General features: G+C 43.5%; 1 protein-coding gene across 1 annotated transcript in view; it reads left to right on the top strand.

The window, feature by feature from the left end:
• Positions 1-19,801, top strand: part of cubn (cubilin) — a 209,237-nt gene extending 189,436 nt beyond the window's left edge. Inside the window, exons 42-43 of the mRNA XM_033039905.1 lie at positions 13,054-13,243; positions 19,675-19,801. Of these exons, the coding sequence (XP_032895796.1) occupies positions 13,054-13,205 (152 nt within the window). The 3' untranslated portion in view covers positions 13,206-13,243; positions 19,675-19,801. The remainder of the gene's footprint in view (positions 1-13,053; positions 13,244-19,674) is intronic.
• The last annotated feature ends 2,391 nt before the right edge of the window (positions 19,802-22,192 follow it).

Below are 22,192 nucleotides of genomic sequence, written 5' to 3'. Positions count from 1 at the left end.
TTTGTTTAAAGTTGTGTTCAATAGTCTGATGGCTGTGGGGAAGAAGCTGTTCCTGAACCTGGATGTTGCAGATTTCAGACTCCTGTACCTTCTACCGGGTGGCAGCGGAGAGATGAGTGTGTGGCCAGGATGGTGTGGGTCCTTGATGATGTTTGCAGCCTTTTTGTATGATAGGGAGGCCAGAGCCGGTGATGGCCTGGGCGATGTTTACAACTTTTTGCAGCCTTTTCCGCTTTTGGACGCTCAAGTTGCCGAACCAAGCCACGATGCCACCGGTCAACCTGCTCTCTATTGTGCACCTGTAGAAGTCAGAGAGAGTCCTCCTTGCCATACCGACTCTCCGTAATCTTCTCAGGAAGTAGAGGCGCTGATGTGCTTTCTTTATAATTGCATCGGTGTGCTGGGACCAGGAGAGATCTTTTATAAGTACATTAGGGAAAAAGGGTAACCAGAGGGAGAATAAGATCAAAGGTATCAAAGCGGTCAACTCTGTGTTGTGCCATAGGAGATGGGCAAGGTCCTCAATTAATGTTTCTCCACTGTTTTATAGTGTTAAAAGACATGAGGACCGGGGAACGGGTTAATGCCTCTATTGAAGAGTGCTCATTTACTGTAATTCTCTTGTAGTCCATTAAAGAAAAAGGGAAATCCCAAAATGTAGATTACTGGACATAGTAATTCTCAATGATCATTTCTCTCTCTCCCTCTCCCTCTCCCTCTCCCTCTCCCTCTCCCTCTCCCTCTCGTTGGATAGGCAGTTTTTGTCAAAATTTATGCTCGTTTCCCAATTTAATCTCCTGCAGAAGGAAAGAGTTGAAAGGGTTAACTTCTCTGCACTCATTCACACTGGCAACATTTCAAACATGTCCCAGTAAATTAATGCTTTCACATTGCCTTAATATTTTGTGTGTGTTTTTAAGGTCAATCTCGAGAATCAAAAATTTACAAATTCCTCTTTTCCAACAAAACCTCTGTGCAGGAGAATCAAATCCAAAAAAACTAGCTCTCAAACTTGAAGTCACTGAATTAAACTGTGCCTAAATGAAAATGTAATTCAAAAGTTACAATTTTGATACAGACAGGATGAAACACTGAACAATCTCCTATTACAACTGAATTAAAGCACCATTTTAAAAGCTCCATTATCTTAGAAACAGACACATAACAGAATTTTAACTTCAAGGCCACATCATACCCATAATTCCCTAATGCAATTACAAATTCCATTGGTAAAAGGAAACATGCCGATGTCTGCAATTAAAATTCTAACCTTTAGTCCTTATTTCAACATTCCTTTTAAGGCTAGATTTGCAAACCATAATGAAATCAACTAAATGGCACAGACATCTTCATACGATTTAGAAATACTTTCATGTGATGAGTTAGGAACTCGAAGGTTTGCCAACTTGAAGGAACATCTGATGTTGGAAGTCCAATGAAATATTTATGCCATTTAAATCAATTAACAATAAAATTCTCCAGCTGCTTCATCTGACAGGCAGTAAATAAACGTTATCTTTTCTTCTGTTGAATGGCAGCATGTTCTGTCCCTTTTGTGCGTTGGCTGACAAACAATTTAAGCAACATAAATTAGTATGACCTAGGTAAATTGTCATGTAAAGTGTATACAAACATATAATACTGTGATCTGAAGAATGAACAAATCCTTAATCCCTTCTTTTCTCATTCACATGCTGTTTCTGAGCCACATCTGAATTGCCAGTATCAATTTCCATCTGTAGTCTGATGGCACCCAACTCTATCAGCCCACCTGCCGGTTTAAAATGTTTCTTGAAATCTTTCTTGAATTTCTTCTCTGTCTCATCTTTGTCTCCATCACAACTTCCATTCCTTGGCTATTAGTGCTATCTGTCTGCCTAGCAAGTGACTTTGAAACATTGGACCAGATCTTGTTACCTTGGTTCCGTATTTGACCTTGAAAAGCTTCATACCACATCCAATGCCATCACAACAACAAATTAGCTCTACCTCTGCAGCATTCACCAAGTCTGCCCTTGCTTCTGCTTGTCTGAAACCCCCATCCATGGTTTGTTACCACCAGAGTTATTGAGGCAGATAGAACAGAAACATGCCCTTCGGCCCAACTTATCCATGCATTCAATAGAGGGCCGGGGCAAGTGATGTGGAAGCTTGGCAATGAGTCAAGAGTGTTTTATTGTCATATGTCCCGGATGGGACAATGAATATCTTACTTCCTGCAGCACAACAGAATATATCAACATAATACATTACAGGGGAAGAGAAAATAAAAAAAAGTTCAACAAATAACAAATATAGTGCAATAATATTAGTATTTTGCAGTTCAGAGCTCAGAGCTTATTCATTGTTGTGTTTAATAGCCTGATGGCTGTAGGGAAGAAGCTGTTCCTGAACCTTACAGTTTTCAGGTTCCTGTACCTTCTTCCTGATGGCAATGGTGAAATGAGTGCCAGGATGGTGTGGTCTTTGATGATTTTGGCTGCCTTTTTGAGGCAGCGACTACGATAGATCCTTTCGATGATAGGGAGGTCAAAGCTGGTGACGGACTGGGCAGTGGTCATAACGTTTTGTCGTCTTTTCCGCTCCTGGATGTTCAAGTTGCCGAACCAGGCCACGATGAAACCAGTCAGAATGCTCTCTACCGTGCACCTGTAGAGGTTTAGGAGAATCCTCTTCGACATGCCAAATCTCCGTAATCTTCACAGGAAGATGTGCCTTCTTTATAATTGCATCGGTGTGCTGGGTCCAGGAAAGATCTTTGGAAATATGCACGCCCAGGAATTTGAAAGTTTTGACCCTCTCCACCCATGTCCCATTGATGTGAACAGGATTGTGGGTCCTCATCCTTCCCCTACCAAAGTCCACAATCAGTTCCTTGGTCTTACTGATGTTGAGAGCCAGTTTGTTGTGCTGGCATCATTTGGTCAGTCGGTCGATCTATACTCTGACTCTTCCCCATCTGTGATTTGTCCAACACCAGTGGTGTCATCAGCGAACTTGATATGGAGTTTGCACCATGTCCAGCTATGCAGTCATGGGTATAGAGTGAGTGAAGCAGGGGGCTGAGCACGCAGCCTTGAGGTGCTCCCGTACTAATTGTTACTGAGGATGAAGTGTTTCCGCCAATTCGAACAGACTGTGGTCTGTGGATGAGGAAGTCGAGGATCCAATTGTAGAGGGATGCGCAGAAACCCAGTTCCGTGAGCTTGGTAACCAGCTTGGAATGTAGGGCTCAAGCAGATATCCTGGTCCGCACAGTGATAGCAGGCATTCGTGGGAATTAACAGTGGCTGTGTGATGTATTGACAAAATGGCAAGTGTTGGCATTTTGTTGGATGTGATGCAGATGCTTACACCCCCTCCCTTTGCTTGGCTGCACAACTCTACCCAAGCTAGAGATTGCCCTATAGTAACAAATTCAACATCCAGTTGCCGCCTTTCATCCTCATACCATGTAGGCGTCTCTGGACGCAAAAGATGTGAGCAGCCAAACTAAGCCAGGAGCAGAGAGCACACATTCAACAGGAGGTGGTGAGAGAATCTGGGTCGGTCAGTGTCACCACATGGAAGCAGCCGCTGTCAGAGTCTAGTGGTGGCCCACACTCACTGCTCCAGTCGTGATGTTTCCTTGAGCCCTGCACTTCCACAGTGAATGGCTGTTCCGCTCGCCTCAGCCCATCCAATGCCAGGCCTCAGAGGACAGGCAATCCACATTGCCGCTGTGGCTCACTGCACATAGAGACATTCGGCCATGAGATCACTATGGAAGGAGTGTGAAAACGCACACCACCAGATTTAGGGACAGTTTCTTCCCAGCTGCTAATGGGCAACTGAACCATCCTACCACAACCAGAGAGCAGTGCTGAACTACTATCTACCTCCTTGTTGCCCCTCGGACTATCCTTGATCAGACTTTGATGGGTTTACCTTGCACTAAACGTTATTCCCTTATCACGTATCTATACCATGTAATGGATTAATTGTAATCATGTATTGTCTTTCTACTGACTGGGTATCACACAACAAAAAGCTTTTCATTGTACCTCAGTATACGTGACAATAAACTAAACTGAACTGAACTGAGTGCCAGTGGAGGCTGAGCCACTGGTTCCTCGTACAGCTGAGTGCAACTATGGAGAGTGTTGAGACCTGTATTGCATCTCTGCATTCATTATGTCATAATGATCCCTGTTATCACCAGTACCACTTCACTGATTCTTTTGTTTCTGGGAACACATTGCTGGGTGCCCAACAAGGTACTGATGATTTAAAGGGACTGCACAAATGACAATCATTGTTGCTATTGGAGGAAAATCCTTTGGAATCTCAAGATTCCGAATCTATCCCAGGAATCTGAAATTTGGCAAAGTTGACTGAACGTAATAACATTTTAAAGACATTTCCGAAAGCTAACTTTGAATACTGATTTTACCTCAAAGTATATCAGGATTGTAACTAAGAAATGGCTGAATTAACACCACGGACTCAAACTTCTCTCCAGGGATTCCAAATAGCCTGTGTGAAATACTGCAGAATAGATGGCTTTGTACTCCGATTCAGTTGATCAGTGACCATAACATTTAATATTATGTTGCAGCAACACAGAGAAGACAGGGCATTCATTGTCAAATACTTGTAGAACAGCATGAAAAGCCTGACATTTGGCAAACATACATAAGGCATTGAGTGTGTCATTATGCGGAATATTTTGTATACCAGAAGTCTACAGCCAAACTAGTAGGGATCTTGATATAATGTAATAAAAAGGAATTGCAGATGCTGTTTTGTTCCGAAGATAAACAGAAAATGTTGGAGTAACTCAGCAGAACAGGCAGCATTTCTGCAGAAAATGGACAGATGATATGTGTGAGTGGGTACCCGAACGTGGTGTCAAAGGACGAGAAGCCGAAGCAAAGAAGTGGATGCCAAATAACCGAACGGAAACTAAGCCGAAACACCAAATAACCAAAACGTACAAAACTGAAACGCCAACTCACCGAAAGGCTGCGTCGCCTACGACCCAACTCACCGAATGGACGCTCTGCTGAAAATTCTATAGACAATAGGTGCAGGAGTAGGCCATTCGGCCCTTCGAGCCAGCACCGCCATTTAATGTGATCATGGCTGATCATCCCCAATCAGTACCCCGTTCCTGCCTTATCTCCATATCCCCTGACTGCTATTTTTAAGAGCCCTATCTAGCTCTCTCTTGAAAGCATCCAGAGAACCGGCCTCCACAGAATCACCACTCTCTGTGAGAAAATGTGTTTCCTCATCTCCGTTCTAAACAAAGATCTTAGATCAGAGCTCTGCTCTAAGACCTTTGGTTCTAAATGGCTTACTCAAGTAACAGACATAACGTCGCCGGGGGGGGGGGACTTGTCAGCGATTGGTCCAGACCCCCGCGTCCGTCACATCACTGGCCAATGGAGACGGGAGGGTGGGGGTAATTTTCCCACACAAGCCATAGGTGACTGGGCACTCCGAACCTGAGCACCAAGTTGTAAGCGGCCGAAGGAGCACAACCCTCGGCCGCCCACAGCCTCGTCTCCCCCTTGCGGCCGCACTGTGGCGGGCTGTGTGTCGGCAGCACCGGGTGGAGCAGAGTGTGGGACAGGCTGGTTCCTCTGCCCACCCAGAGTCACTAACCGCAATGCATCACCATTGGACCGCAATCCCCACACCAGGTTGATTCACCCCCCCGACCCCGGACCATGACCCACACACGGGGTGATTCACCCACTGACACCCACACCGAGTGATTCACCCCCCACCCTGGCCTTGGGGACAGACGGCTCGGTGCATTGGCAGCCATAGTAAATTGCTTTTAAAACATGGGGGGGGGGAATACAAATTCCCTGGCGGGCCGATGACAAGTGTGCATGAAAACGAACAATTTTATCTCCTCCTCCCCCCCCTTGACAACAAGAAGCATGTTTTAATTATTGTTTAAACACAGTAATACCGTCTGGTTGCCAGCGTAACGCACACAAGCTCCCAGCGTCAAAACACCAGATAATCTGTTATCTGTTTTAACTGAAGATGGACACAAAAAGCTGGAGTAACTCAGCGGAACAGGCAGCATCTCTGGAGAGAAGGAATGGGTGATGTTTCGGGTCGAGATCATTCTTCAGGCCAGAAGACTGAGTGTGAAGGGTCATGACAGGTAACCCCACCCATTCCTTCTCTCCATAGATGCTGCCTGTCCCACTGAGTCACTCCAGCATTTTCTGTACATCTTTGGTGTGAGTTGTCTCATTTCATCGGCTGAGACCATTCAGGTATGAAGAATGGTCTTGACCCGAAACATCGCCCATTCCTTCTCTCAGTGACTCTGGGTGGGCGGAGGGACCAGCCTGTCCCACATCTCTGCTCCACCCAGCACTGCCGACACACAGCCCATCACAGAGTGGCCGCACAGGGAAGAGTGGGGGCTGGCCCGAGGGATGCGCTCCTTCGGCTGCTTACAACTTGGTGCTCGGGTTCAGAGTCTCCTATGGCTTGTGTGGGAAAATGACCCCCACCCTCCCATCTCCATCGGCTGGTGATGTGATGGACGCGGGAACTGGACCAATCGCTGACAAGTCAAGCCCCCCCCCCCGACAACGTCATGTCCGTTATTTGACTTTTCGGCAGAGCGGCCATTCGGTGAGTTGGCTTGTAGGTGACGCAGCCTTTCGGTGAGTTGGCATTTCGGCAGAGTGGCCTTTCGGTGAGTTTGCATTTAGGCATCCCACCCGTTCGGTTAGTTGGCTTTTAGGCGTCCCACCCTTTCGGTTAGTTGGAGTTTCGGATTCGTACGCTTTCGGTTATTTGGCGTTTCGGCTTTGTTTCGATTCGGTTATTTGGCTTCCACTTCTTTGCTTTGGCTTCTCGTCCTTCGACACCACGTCCGCACACGGTGTGAGTGCGCGTATGAGTGAGTGTGCGTTTGAGTGTCAGCGTGTAACAGGGAGCAAGAAAAAAACAGGTCAAATTGGGGCTGGCAACAGATGACCTCAGGCAAGGAAGCTTCCTGGTAGGCTGATTGTTGACTCGAGATTGTGTGATCCCAAGTGGGATACATCATTGCGAACTGTGGAACTGGTTAACAGACTTTAAGTAGCGGAAGGGGGGGAGGGCAGGGCAAGGGGGGGGGGAGTGTTTAGTCAAGTCACACATGTCAAGTCAAGTCACATTTATTTTATATATCACATTTAAAAAAGCAACTCTCGTTGGCCAAAGTGCTTTACATTTGTTATAAGAATAGTATAAACAAACAAACTACATACATATATACATATAGCCCTCGCTCAGTGGACGTCAGGAAAGGCTTGGGAGTATAGATAAGTCTTTAGTCTTGATTTAAAGGAGTCGATGGAGGGGGCAGTTCTGATGGGAAGGGGGATGCTGTTCCACAGTCTAGGAGCTGCAACCGCAAAGGCGTGGTCGCCCCTAAGCTTATGCCAAGACCACGGGTTTACCCCCTTCAATCACGGAAGAAGGGTCTCAATCCGAAGCGTCACCTATCCATTTTCTCCAGACATGCTGCCTGACCCACTGAGTTGCGTGGGTATTTTATGTCTATCTTTTGGAACTTGATAGTCTGGTGACTGACCATTGTAAGATGTAGTAGTAAACTTGCAGTGTAGCTGCTGCTGGCGCCAATGATGGCTGCCACGGTGTATTGGTCCTTGCTGTTTTGTATGTGTTTGTTCGTTTGTGTCGTCTGTGAAAACCCTACAAAGATTACTTTCACGAGAGAGTACTCATAAACATCGGACATACAGTACCTCCAAATATCGTTCCGGATTTCTCTCACTCGCTGGATTATTTGGACATACTCGTCGGCGGGGCTGTAGCTGCGTTCAAGGTCTTGAGACGGAGGGGGACCTGTGGGAAACGCTCTGGAGCACTCACCCGATCCCGGCGACGAGGATCACGCACACCACTCCCGAGCATATTCCTGGCAAACGTACGTTCTCTCAAGAACAAAGTGTACGAACTGCAACTCCTGTGCCGGACAAACAAGGACTTCTCTCGAACCGCTGCCTTGTGCTTCACCGAGAGTGAGTCGACCCCAGACATCAAGAGGTGGTGGAATATGCTTCTATACCAACTAGGACTGGTGCAGCGACATCACGGTACTGTCAAATTTCTGTTCTCCCAACCTGGAATCCCTCTTTATTAACTGCAAACCCTTCTACTCTCCGAGGGAATTTAACTCCTTTATTCTCGCTGGAGTTTACATTCCCCCCAAGCCTGCGTACGTAAGGCGCAAACGCTACTCGCTGACCAGGTAATGAGGGTAGAGAGTGATTTCCCGGACGCCATGGTCATTGTTTTGGGGGACTTTAACAAAGCTAACCTCAGCCGTGACTTTCCCAAGATACAGACTTCATGTTACCTGCCCCACCACAGGGGAGAGAACACTGAAAAGGTGGACAAGCGAGGGGATTGAGAACCTACAATCCTGCTTTGACTGCACGGATTGGAATGTGTTCAGGGAAGCAGCCACAAGCCTCGATGAGTATACGGGCACTGTATCATCATTTGTCAGCTTTTGCTAGGACAGTTGCATTCCAACTAAGACCCGGACCTGATTCAACAATGACAAGCTCTGGTTCACTGCAGAACTCAGACAGCTCCGACAGTCTAAAGAGGAAGCCTACAGGAGCGGGGATGCAGACCTCTACAGGCAGGCCAAGTACAAGCTGAGAAGAGGAATCAGAGCTGCCAAGGAAAGGTACTCTGAGAAGTTCAGGAGCAAGTTCTCAGCTAGTGACTCTTCTTCAGTTTGGAAGGGCTTGCAAGAAGTCACCAGCTACAAAAGGAAAGCCCCCCGCTCTTTGGACAATCGTCAGCTGACCAACGACCTGAATGAGTTCTACTGCAGGGTTGACAAGCAGAAACGTAACCCTGGTACCCTCTCCCCCCCTCCCCAACAAACACAGCCAGACCCCAGTCTGCAAATAATGGACCCTTCTGAACCCACCGTTCCCCCTTCACCACTTCACACCTACTCCAGTCAGGAAAGTCAGGACCCTTTCCCACCCCCAACCAACACTTCACACCGACTCACAGCCTGACCTCAACCTGCAAAGACTGGGCCCTTCTACACCTACTCCTCCCCATTCACCACTTCATACATACCTAAAGCAAGACTCCAGTCTGAAAAGACTGGACTCTTTCCCACCCACCTGTCTCCAATCACCACTTCACACCCAATTACCCACACCCTCCATGCTGCACAACATCACTTCTCCATCATCAACAATAAAAATAGGAGGTGGAGAGGCTTTTCAGAAGACAGAAAAGCTGCAAATCTCCAGGACCGGACAATGTTTCCCCCTCTACTCTCAAGCTCTGTGCCGAACAGCTGGTACCTGACAACACAGACATTTTCAACCATTCCCTGCAAACCAATACTGTCCCTGTACCCAAAAAGGCAAGGATTACTGGTCTCAAAGACTACAGGCCTGTCGCACTGACCTCTGTAGTCATGAAGACCCTTGAAAGTCTTTTGCAGGCCAAGCTGAAAAATATCACGAATCCTCTGCAGATCCAATAGATCTGTGGATGAGGCAGTCAACCTGGGCCTGCACATCATCCTACAGCACCTAGACCACCAGGGGACCTGTGCGAGGATTTTGTTTGTTGATTTTAGCTCTGCATTCAACACCATTGTGCCAGAGGTACTACACTCCAAACTTTCCGAGTTGACTGTGCCTGAACCCCTATGTCGGTGGATCACCAGCTTCCTGACAGACAGGAAGCAGCATGTGAGGCTGGGAAAACACATCTCGGACCTGCAAACCCTCAGCATAGGATCACCACAAGACTGCATACTTTCCCCTCTCCTCTACTCTCTCTACACCAACGACTGCACCTCCACAGACTCCTCTGTCAAGCTTCTCAAGTTTGCGGACGACACAACCGTGATTGGACTGATCCAGGATGGGGAGCAATATGCCTACAGACAGGAAGTGTCACAGCTGGCATCATAAAAACATAGAAACATAGAAAATAGGTGCAGGAGGAGGCCATTCGGCCCTTCGAGCCAGCACCGCCATTCATTGTGATCATGGCTGATCATCCCCAATCAATAACCCATGCCTGCCTTCTCCCCATATCCCTTGATTCCACTAGCCCCTAGAGCTCTATCTAACTCTCTCTTAATTTTATATGTTTCTATAAGTTACCCCCTCATCCTTCTTAACTCAAGTGAATACGCCTAGTCTTTTCCATCTTTCCTCATATGACAGTCCCGCCATCCCAGGGATCAATCTCTTCATCCTGGTGCCATCGCAACAACCTGGAGCTCAATGCTCTTAAGACAGTGGAATTGATTGTAGACTTTAGGAGAACTCCCCCTCCCCTCACCCCACTCACCATCACCACTCACCATCAACAACAGCAATGATGGTCCAATTCTAGACGGCCATCATAGAGTCTGTCCTCACCTTCTCCATCATGGTCTGGTTTGGCTCAGCCACCAAGCACGACACCCGGAGGCTGCAGTGAATCGTCTGATCAGCTGAGAAGGTTATTGGCTGCAACCTTCCCTCCATTGACGAACTGTACACTGCAAGGGCCAGGATGCGAGCGGGTAAGATCATCTCTGACCCCTCTCACCCTGGCTACAAACTCTTTGAATCACTTCCCTCTGGAAGGCGACTCCGGACTGTCAAAGCTGCCACCCAGACCTAAAAACAGCTTTTTCCCACGAGTAGTAGCTCTACTCAATAACCAAACATCTGTAGCCTCCTTTTGCTCTGGTATTTTATTTAATTCACATGTTTAATCAATAATGTTTTATTATTAATGTTTAATGCTTTATTTACCATTCTTAACTGTCACTTTATGTCATGTTGTCACTTGTGAGCAGAGCACCAAGGCAAATACCTTGTATGTGAATACTTGGCCAATAAACCTATTCCAGCAGATTCATTCATTCAACAGATATCTTTGATTGAAAAAGCAAATACCACTTGGATACTTGCACCATTTACATCAGCCCTTCGCCTCTGTCAGCACTTTTGTGTTTTGCTCGAAATTCCATCATCTGCAGTTTCTTGTGTATCCTCTTCTGTTTTAATGTCCATTTATCATTTGCCTCAAAATGCCTCACAGTCAATATTTTAAATACAGCTATCTTTGTTTCTGGAATTATTTGGCTTCTAGGTACTATAACAACATCAAAAATATATTGGACAGGCAGGAGAGGAAAGGGAAATGGGTCAAACGTGGGCTAGTGGGATTAGCATGGATGGAGCATCTTGGTCAGCAATAACACGTTTGGGCCGAATGGCCCATTTCCATGCAGTATGACTGAGTCTATGACTAATTTATATTCAGTAAGTTTTCAAACAACAATGAGGTGATTTTTTAAATTCAAAGTCTGGAAATCTATGGCCATTCTGATGCACACTTACGTTAAACACAGGCAAGAGTCTGCTGGAGTAGATAACATCTAGACTGGGGCCTAGTTATATCAGTTCCAATGTTGCTTCTGATATTTCGGCAATGCTGTTGGGTATTGTAGCTCCAAACACTTTTACCCTGAAGGTGTTGTGCCAAGAGTCACAAAATAGGTTCATTAACATCAGGAATTAAAGAAAATGTGTTATTGCTGAAATTATAATATTTTAATGGGTAAAACCACATGGTATCAGACATTGGCTACTCTGTGTGTCTGTGTGGTCATATGCACCTCAAGGTTCATTCACCATTGTATATGATGGTCATCTCTATTTTTGAACTTGGTATTGAGTCCAGTGATGGAGCTGTGATATGTAGTAGAGAGTAGGCCTGGATAGTATTTCTACCTGGCTCCTAGCATTATGGCACAGATATGGACTGGTGCAGGAATGGTGACCTCATGGAAAAGGTAAGCAAAATGCAGGAGACATACGCTGACATGCAAATCAGAGATGAGCTGAACAATGGGATAAAGGTGAGAATCTAGATTTCTGGTTTTCTCCAAGTAATTTTGGTGAGCTGGAAATGGGATCTGCTGGGGGTTATCGTGGTCTGAGAAGTGACATTAAGGTATTGAAAAAGATGGAAACGGGTCTGTGTATATCAGGTTTTATGCATTTCGAGTGACATCTGCTTCTTTGCATTGTAGTAGTGTTGCATATCTCATTGCTATTGCTAAGTTGGTTCATGGTCACGCTTCTTCAATTTCTCTTTAGAATGTGGGTCTTAATTGACAGTTACATTTGTTTGTCTATCCCAAGTTCCCATGAGAAAGTGGCACTGAGATATCATGAATCAATACACTGCATCTAGCAAAGAACTCTGTCCAGCCATGAATTCCGGTATTTTTACCCATGCATGTTGATGGAAAAGTGTTTTATGCCAAAGTAAAAGGTTATGTTTGATTTGGTATGCCACTGCTGACTTTGTCTTTTGAGATGATGGAAGTCATGGGATATGAAAGTATGATCAAAGAATCCCAAGCAATTTTCAGCACCAATTTGTGCAGACTGTGTGGCAGCCATGATATACAGGTTGTGCACAGATTTTTAAGGGCCTGTCCCACGGCAATTTTTTTTGGCAACTGTCGGCATCATTGACTGACGTACTAGGTCACCGAAAAAGTTGCGGCGTGACGACGTGTGACGACGTATTGACACGCGGTGTCTCCTCAAGTGTCGCAACATTTTTTTTGTCGCGCTGGATTTTGAAATGTTCGAAATCTTTCACCGACCTGATATGTCAGTCAATGACGCTGGCAGTTGCCGAAGAAATCACCAAGTGAGACAGGTCCTTTAAGGCATTGGATAGGAATCTAAGAGCAGAGTTTTTTATTCAAAGGGTGTCGAGCTTACGCATCATTTATTTTCAATGTTTCAAAATATTATCCGTACTGTAACTAAATAACGTTTTCATACAAATTTCAAACAAAAGGTTAAAACAAATTAAATTGAAATCATAGTTGTACTATCATAGTAGGAGACCATTCAGTAATATGTCATAAATAATGTAACTTTAGGTCTCATTCTTCTTTATCTCCGAGTAAACAAACAAGTGTCTGATGTCAATTAAACAATTTCTCCTCTTTTACAGAGGGTTTCTATTGTGCCAATGATAACTTGAAGATATACAGTGGGATTAAAGCAAGCAGATTCTCCTGTTGCTACTCTTTGTGGATCCGCCATCCCTGGTCCAATCAGTACCTACGGCCCAATGCTATTGGTCTTCAGTACAGACAATATTGAGACACAAACTGGATTTGTGGCCAACTATCATTTAGCCGGTAAGTAGTCAACCATGGAATCTCAATTTGTCAATTGTGCAAAGTTCTTACATTATTTTATTATTTTTAGGAAGTTAACTTATCTTTTATTAATCTGCAAATGCTAGTTGACAACTGCAACCAAAAGAATGGGACCACGCTTGCATCTTTGTGTTTCTAAAAGAACCAGCCATGGAACCAGGGTGTGTTTCGCCCTCAGATTTGTCTGACCTATCCCCACGAGAAAGCATCTTCCCTACATACCTGAAGTTGACGTTAAAACCAGTTAGTGCATGGGGATGACACTTGTGTGTCCACTGTTATTTGTCATCTATGTTAATGATTTGGATGACAATATAGTTAATGCGATTAGTATATTTATAAATGACACCTATATTGGTGGTATTGTGGACAGTACAGAAGGCTATCGACAACACTTAAAAGGCATTTGGATATGTACATGGATGGGAAAGGTTTAGAGGGATATGGATCAAATCCAGGCTGGTGGGACTAATGTAGATGGGGTACCTTGGTCAGCATGGACATGATAGGCCAAAGAGCCTGTATCTGTGATGTATGACTATGATTCCACAAAATCATATAAAATCACAGATAAAGGGAATGTTCACGGCCTTTTCCCCCCAGGGTACAGGATTCCAAAATTAGACAGCATAGGTCTAAGGTGAGAGGAGAAAGATTTAAAAGAGACCCGAGAGGCAACTTCTTCATTGTTTGATCCACACTCCATGCCAGTTGGTGGCGGTAATGCACCAAAAAAGTTGTTTGCCAACCGCCAAAAAACACCACATAGAAGAAGAAGAACTTCTTCATTCAGATGGTGGTGCTTATCTGGAAACAGCTGCCAAAGGAAGCTGTAGAGGTGAATACAATGGTGACGTTTAAAAGATATTTAGACAGCTGTGTGGATATGAAAGGTTTAGAGGGAAATGGGCCAAACGCAGGCAAATGAGATTAGCTCAGTTATAAAACCTGGTCAGCATGGATGAGTTGGGCTGAGGGACCTATTTCCATGCCGTATGACTCAATGATATAGTCATCAAGTATATTGTCATATGCACAAGTATAGCGAGGTATAGATACAATGAACATCTTGACAGGCTCTATTTCCATTGCTTATAATACAGATTAAATAATCTACCTCGCTCAGAAAATAGTTTCGGCTTGATTTTGTTATAGGGGGTTAGGTTTTGCCCAATTACCATATTTGGAGTCACCAAAACAGACAAAGAAAAGTCTGCTGAAGCGAGAGCTCCTCACTTTAAGCAATGCTATTTCAAACTGTTCAAAACTGATTTGCTTGTTCACAGACCACAACTGCAGGCTCATTTATGTGTTGCCAGATGGCGAGTGAATCAGTGCTCTTAGAGAACTCTTTCCAATTTAACTGTACTGTCTGCTCTAAGGGTGTGTGGACATTAGAAAGGGAGAGAGGGGAAAGAGTCGAGGGGAAGGGAAACAGAAGTGGAAACAAGACTGAAAAGGGTTAAATGGTGCAGTGAAAAAAAGAAAATGCTATCTTCAATAGGTAAGGCAGCATCAGTAGTAAAATAAACTTTATTTTTCACAGTGGACTTGCATTCAAAAGTGTGTTCTGTTCACTTTAGTTTATTGTCACGTGTGCAGTAAAAAGCTTTTGTGATTAGGGATAAGGGGGTACCCATGGCATAATTGGTATTTTCTGCGATCTTTGTCAGTGCTGCTCTTCTGCAAAGGGGCACAACTTGAAATCAGTATTGAAGGTGGTGCAAATCAGAACCATGTCCCAGTGAGAATCACTTAACTGCCTTTCTGGGTTCTCGATTTCCTGCATAACACACTCCCTCAATTCCTGTGACAGAACACATATTGTGCATTGAGAGCATTTTATCTAATTTTTTGCAGTGTCTATGATGTCATCATGTGCGCAAAATTATGATAGGAAATGCCCAGTCCATTTTAAAATGGGTAGAAATTGGGTGAAAGACATTGAAAATATATGATTTTCACATAAAAAGAAAGGCATATTGTTTTTCTTCTAATTCAAAGTTTTGTGTTCTGTGCATTGCTGCTGCTAATTTTATTGAAGGGCATGCTGAAAAATCAATAAACCATTAAAAAATAATGGCACTATGGGAAAACAAAGTGGCTTATGGTTTCTTCTCATTTAGATACAACATATGTTGTATCTAAACAACATACAACATTCCTCAAAGAGGAATGTCTTTGTTAGTACATTTTTTGTATTATGTTTGGTTCATTGAGCTGGAGATGCAATTTCAATTCATAATATTAGAGGCTGTTCACTAATCCTCACAATAGAAGTGCTCTGTCATCAGAAGACCACAATATTGGCACCTAAAGAAGAAGTAAAGTTGCACAGAATGAAATTACCATCTATCATTTTTGTGAAAGCTTCTGTCAGTATTTCTGTAATATAAAACTAACTGACTCATTTGAACATTAAAAATAACTAAATGTGAAAACCAGCCTTAACTTTTAGAAGTATGTGGTTGTTTTGCATTCATTGACCTACAGAGAAAAGACCATATCTATTTATGATACAGTTCAATTCTATTTAAAATCAAAATGCTTATCAGCCCAAGTATGTAAGTCTTTCAGGGGATGGTTAGCTTATAGCGAGACGCGTGTTGTTAAACAAAGTGATCTATATTAAGTTGAACAAAGGACAGCTCGCATGCGACTGGAGAGGGTTCTCCCAAAGCTTTATATATATCACTTGGTACACGTGACGACTTCTTCCCGCCAAACCTAGTCACGTGACCATGCCAGTCCTAGGGCCGAAGGTTCTCCCAATAAGTGGCCTAACCACCGGGTGGCGCCACAAGCTAATATCTCATGTCAGACTAAAATAGGAAGAAACAAAGAAGAGAAGTAACACAATAGACCTTCAGTTGATCCATTCTTTCCCCTTAAATACTGTATATTTGTAGGGGTTTTGCGTTTCCCTTTACTCCACAAAAGGGATTCCCCTAGGTTCTAGACCTCGGAATTATGGTGGGATATGATAAAAAGGTTGAATTGACCAGAATGTGCCGATGAGAGAAAACAGAAACCAAGATGGACTCAAAGCAAGTCTAAATTTACAGGCTTTATTAAACAATGAGAAATCGAATCTCACCAACACTACACAATTCATGGCTAAACTTATGCTTTAAACTAAGACTATGGACGGAAAACTATCGGGCACGTCGTAAAACTTACTTTAACACAATTTTACTTGCAAGCATACTCCCCCTTTACCTTATTTACCCTCAACCTCCTATCCTATTTCGGGAAGTTCACCAGGTCACCAGGATACTCACAACTAAGTCGATGCAGGCCCACGAGCTGTCCAGCAGAGCAGGAAGAGCAGGAAGAGCAGGAAGAGAGGAAGAGTTCTGGCTTGACTTCGGCTTTTATACCTGAGCTTCCTTTGAAACCCCCAGGTGGTCCTCTAGATAAAAGGGGTTCTTTTGATGTTTCCCAGTTTCGATCTGGCATGAACAATAGGCTTCCGATGATAAGGGGTTTGCTGATGTCATGATCCCTCAGCCTGATCGTTATCATCCCCGATGGTGATTGTGCTTGTGCTGGCCTGTTTACCACCGTCTGCTGAGGCTTGGTTCCTTCCTTTGTGTATCCAAGAGAATCTCGTTATCTCCGTCTCAGCCTTTCCTGTTCACACCGTTGTGTGATGTCCAAGTCCACAGGCCAGACGGGTTTGAATTTTGAAATTGATTATTTCTGTGGATTGGGGGTTTTTTCCGTTGCAGCCAGCAAATCTGTCTTTTTAAAATATCCATGTCCTTATCCAAGTTCTTCCATAATTTTGGAGGATTTGCCCCAATAACTTACATATTCCCCATTCTTCATTGGTTGCTAGCCAAGGATAATGACACAATTCTATTCAGGCAGGATAATACATTATGGAATAAGACCTGAGTAAAAAAGTAAGAACTCAGTGGATCGGGTGGCATCTGTGGAGGAATAGGACAGATTACATTTTGGGTCGGTATTTCAGAGTCTGAAGAAGGGTCCTGATTTTGTTGTGGTTGTGTAAAACAATCCATTTCTTAATAAAAGGTTAACATTTTTAAATAGCCTAAGTGTCCAAATAACATTCACACAAGAATTCACAATATAACATGATTTTTAAAACTCATTGTCATAAATTTATAGGACAAATGGAAGGAATTTAGTGTTTAATTCCCGTAAATTAATGGCCATTTAAATCATCTTGCGAGTGAGATTTTGTGGAACCCGTTCGTTTGGAACGTTGTGGTTGCAGTGAATTTGAACCCCATATCGGCAGGAAAAATACTGCCGGTTCGTATATTTACATAATCACATTTTCACAATGTGAAATTTTGATTAAAGGCATCCTACGAAGCACGTTTATATGTAAAAATAAACGGCGTACCATGCTTTGTCCCCTACATGGGATCCATCCCGTTGTCGGCGTTCACGGTTTTAGAAGACAATTTTAATTTTACTCCTGCTATTAAATTATCCAACGCTAATTTTAATAAACTTAATAAAACGGCAGTCGGACCGATTTTTCTTTAGCAACTAAACAGCCTGACAAAATCGATTTGAATAGGCTGGAGAAAAACGGCATTTAAAACCCGCCCCCCTCTCAAAGGCGCCAAAGTCGCACATACAGCCAGTGACAGAACTGCAGCGCCGCTGAAGGTAAGTTTTGTAACATACCTACTCATTGGAGTTTTCAGGACAAAGGAAAACCGACCGGTAGGTTAAATGCCTGCTAAACTTTATTAAACGTTGCCTGACTTCTTAAAAGTGTCTCCACTCCTTCTCCTCCCTTCTACCCCACCTTCTCCCCCCTGCACTCTGTAAAGGACACCGTACACTGTGCAGTCGTCTTTTACCTTCCTCTTCATCGTGGGTGTGAATGTCAGACAGCGCTCCCCCGCTTTCCCTGGCCCCCGCCTTTGCGATGTGTTTGTGTGTGTGTGTGTGTGCAAACGGTCGATCCAGCTCACGGTTTCATTGCTGATGGTCGATCCAGCTCGAGGCTTTTCAGGCGAATGCCCTCGAGCTTACAGATAGTCACTGAAAAGTTGTGTCAGTGGGACAGGCCCTTTAGAATATCTGAAAGAAGTAGTATAGGGAGATAATGTGGTGAAGAAGACATACAGGATCAGTCAATTTAGTTTATTGTCATATGTGCCGAGGTACAGTAAAAAGCTTTTTGTTGTGTGCTAACTAGTCAGCAGAAAGACAATACATGATTACAATCAACCCATTTACAGTCTATAGATACATGATAATGGAATAACGTTTAGTGCAAGGTTAAACGTTGAGGTCATCAAAGAGGTAGATAGTAGTTCAGCACTGCTCTCTGGTTGTGGTAGGATGCCAAGGCAAAGAATGTAAAAACATGAAGGCCATGGTGCAACTTTATATAACCTTGGTTAAGCCACAGCTGGAATATCGTGTGCAGTCCTAGTCACCATGCTGCAGGAAGCACGTGATTGCATTGGAGAGGATGTAGATGAGATTCAATAGCACATTGCCTAGGATGGAGTGTAGATGGGTACTTGACTGTGGACATTGACCAGGGCCTGTTTCTTTGTTGTATGACTGGACGACTCTTTGCTATTAGAATTTGTAGATTCATGAAGATTCTGAGCTGTGCATTAAATTTATTTAAAAAAAATAAAATGAGCTATAGTTTTTAGTTTTAGAGATAAAGCACAGAAACAGGCCTTTTCAGCCCGCTGGTCCGCGCCGACCAGTGATCCCCACATATTAACACTATCCCATACCCACTAGGGACAATTTTTTACATTTACCAAGCCAATTTACTACAAACCTATACGTCTTTGGAGTGTGGGAGGAAACCGAAGATCTCGGAGAAAACCCAAGCAGGTCACGGGGAGAACGTACAGACTCAATACAGGCAGCACCCACAGTCCGGATCGAACCCGGGTCTCCGGTGCTGCATTCGCTGTAAGACAGCAACTCTACTGTTGCGCCACCGTGCTGCCCAACAATTGGATATCAGACAAACTGATGCCCTATTCCATCAAATTTCTGGCAGCGATTGTTCCTCTTCCTCATTCTCCCCAGACCCCTGAAACATAGGAGACAATCCACTGTGCTTTCATCAAATCGTAAAAGTGTAGCAAATGTGAACAATTTCTATCCAAGTAGGAACATTAAAAGTACTATTTATGTGTTATAATAAAAGTACAAAACTAATTTCAGTATTACGAGAGTGGTGTGCTATTCATGCTTGGGTTTATCTTTTATTAATTTGCACTGAAGTGTTACTGGAATTGTAAATTGATTCAAGTACATATCAATGATTTATTTTGCAAGTAAAATAATAAGTCATAATTCCTATTATAAAGATAGAAATGCCTTGCAGAAATACAAGTCAATAGTAAGGCCACTCACTCACTATTTTAATGGTTCTCTCTTCCAAGCCTGCGGTGGTCGATTCCATGGATCAAATGGCACTGTCAGCAGCCCAATTTACTCTCACAATCAGTACAGCAACATAAACTGTACATACCACATCACTGTTGGGGAGAACATGATTGTGCAATTGATGTAAGTAAAGAAGTATTCCTTTCCCTATTCTTGTTTTAAAATAATTCTCACCGTTTGTCTCCCCTTCTTTCCAAAGACCTTGATTGTTGCTCGGGGTGGCTTCTTTGCCGCTGATTGACCTCTTGATAGTTTTCCTACATAGTCATCAATCATGTCATATAGTCATAGAGTGATACAGTGTGGAAATAGGCCCTTCGGCCCAACTTGCCCACACTGACCAACATATCCCAGCTACATTAGTCCCACCTGCCTGCGCTTGGTCCATATCCCTCCAAACCTGTCCTATCCATGTATCTGTCTAGCTGTTTCTTAAATGTTGGGATAGTCCCAGCCTCAACTACCTCCTCTGGCAGCTTATTCCATACACCCACCACCCTTTGTGTGAAAAAGTTACCCCTCCGATTGCTATTAAATCTTTTCCACTTCACCTTGAACCTATGTCCTCTGGTTGTCGATTATCCTACTCTGGGCAAGAGATTCTGTGCACCTACCCGAACTTAGTGTGAGAATTGATGTATGTAATTGGAAAATCAACCATCCTAAGCTTCATAGTAGAACACGATACTTTCCATATTTCCTCATGGACATATTAATTAACGGCTCTGCTGTGTTGTAGTCAGTCTCGGCTGATTTTATTTTTAAGCTTTAGCCAATTGTAACATGCCAAACACATGGTTTTAAATCAAAGCAGCTAATGTTTAATCTATGAAGCTCAGCATTTTCACAGTTAACACAATCAGTCCCCAGGTATGACAAAGTTCCATTCCTGAGCACTTTTCGTAACTCAAACTGTTTTTAATCAGAAATGAACAAAATCTATCTTTAGCCAATTGCAACATGCCAAACACTGTTTTAAATTAAGGAACTGAATGTTTAATCTATGAAGCTCAGCTCTCTTACAGTGTTAACTTGCAATAAGTCCCCAGGTTATGACTAAGTTCTATTCCTGAGAACTGTTCCTAACCCGTGGTTTAGAAATCAGAAATGGATGACAGTAATAACTCTGATGGAAGAGCGGTTACCAGCTGGTCTTGCTGACTCAGTGAATGAGTGAATGAGTCTGCTTGCTGCTCCCAGCTCTGTTCAGCTCAGTCCAACCTCTAAGCTTTGCAACATTGGTGTCCCCACATGGTATAACATGCCTGCGACTCCACTGCAGCCAGTGAATCTATCCCTATCCATCACACTGTTCTCCCAAACACTTGTTTGTATGTGTGGGGGTGTCCAGAAGTTGGGTGTTTGTAAGCAGGCGAGGACCTGGTTTAAGCATTCTCCTTTCATTGAACTTATTAATTCCTGCACAGTATAATGCATAATCTGTTGGAAATATTCAGCATGTCCATTTGATTAATAGAACACAGAACCGTACAGCACAAGAACAGGCCCTTTGGCCCACATTGTGCTGAATATGATGCCAAAACCATCACTTATCTACACACATCCCTACAATCTCTGCATATCCTGCATATCCATATGCCTATCCAAAAGTATTTTAAATGCCACTAACATATTTGCTTCAACCACCATCTCAGGCAGCGCATTCCAGACACTCACCACCCTCTGAATAAAAAACTTGTCCCGCATATTTCCTTTAAACTTTGCCCCTCTCGCCTTTAAGTTATGGCATCTACTATTTGATTTTTCCACCCTGGGAAATAGATCCTGACTCTTTACCCTATTTATGCATTATATAAATCTAGCAGGTCTCTCTGCAACTTCTAACATTCCAGAGAAAATAATCCAAGTCTGTCCAACCTTTCCCTGTAGCTAATACCCCCTAATATAACTATTGTTCTGGTAAACCTCCTCTGCACCCACTACAAAACCTTCACATCCTTCCTGTAATGGGATGGACAGAACTATACTATTTTTTTTAAATGTGACCTAACCAAAGTCTTATAAAGCTGCATCATGGCTTCCTGAGTCACACTTAATGCCCCGATCTATGATAGCAAGCATACCATATGCCTTCTCTACCACAACTTGTGTTGAGGTAAGAAAGGTAAACAGAAAGCAAAACACTGCAGCTGCTGAAACTAAAAAATAAAAGCATGCGAATAAATTCCATGTACACACTCACAACAACACCACTTCTATTTCTTTATCAAAAAACAATATAATTAAATAAACACAATTTGCCTTTTTCAAATTCATGATAAAATTCTGAAATGTTAACCCTTAAGCTGATTTATTTGTGAAGCTGAAAATAGGCTTAACCTAAAACTTGTTCAGGATTAGGAAAATGTGCCATTTCAGGCCTTCTACACAAACAGTGAAAAAAGTGGTGCCTGGCTTTCTGGCAGGATTTTCACTGGCATTAGAAATATGCCTCTGGGGCAAAAAGCTCTCCCAAGTGATGTCAACAACAGTGCAACATCCAAAATTCATTTC

Source organism: Amblyraja radiata, chromosome 2, assembly GCF_010909765.2.
Source record: "Amblyraja radiata isolate CabotCenter1 chromosome 2, sAmbRad1.1.pri, whole genome shotgun sequence".
In the NCBI taxonomy this organism is placed as follows: Eukaryota; Metazoa; Chordata; class Chondrichthyes; order Rajiformes; family Rajidae; genus Amblyraja; species Amblyraja radiata.
Note: the sequence above shows the minus strand (reverse complement) of the source record. Positions and strands in the feature narration are given on the sequence as shown.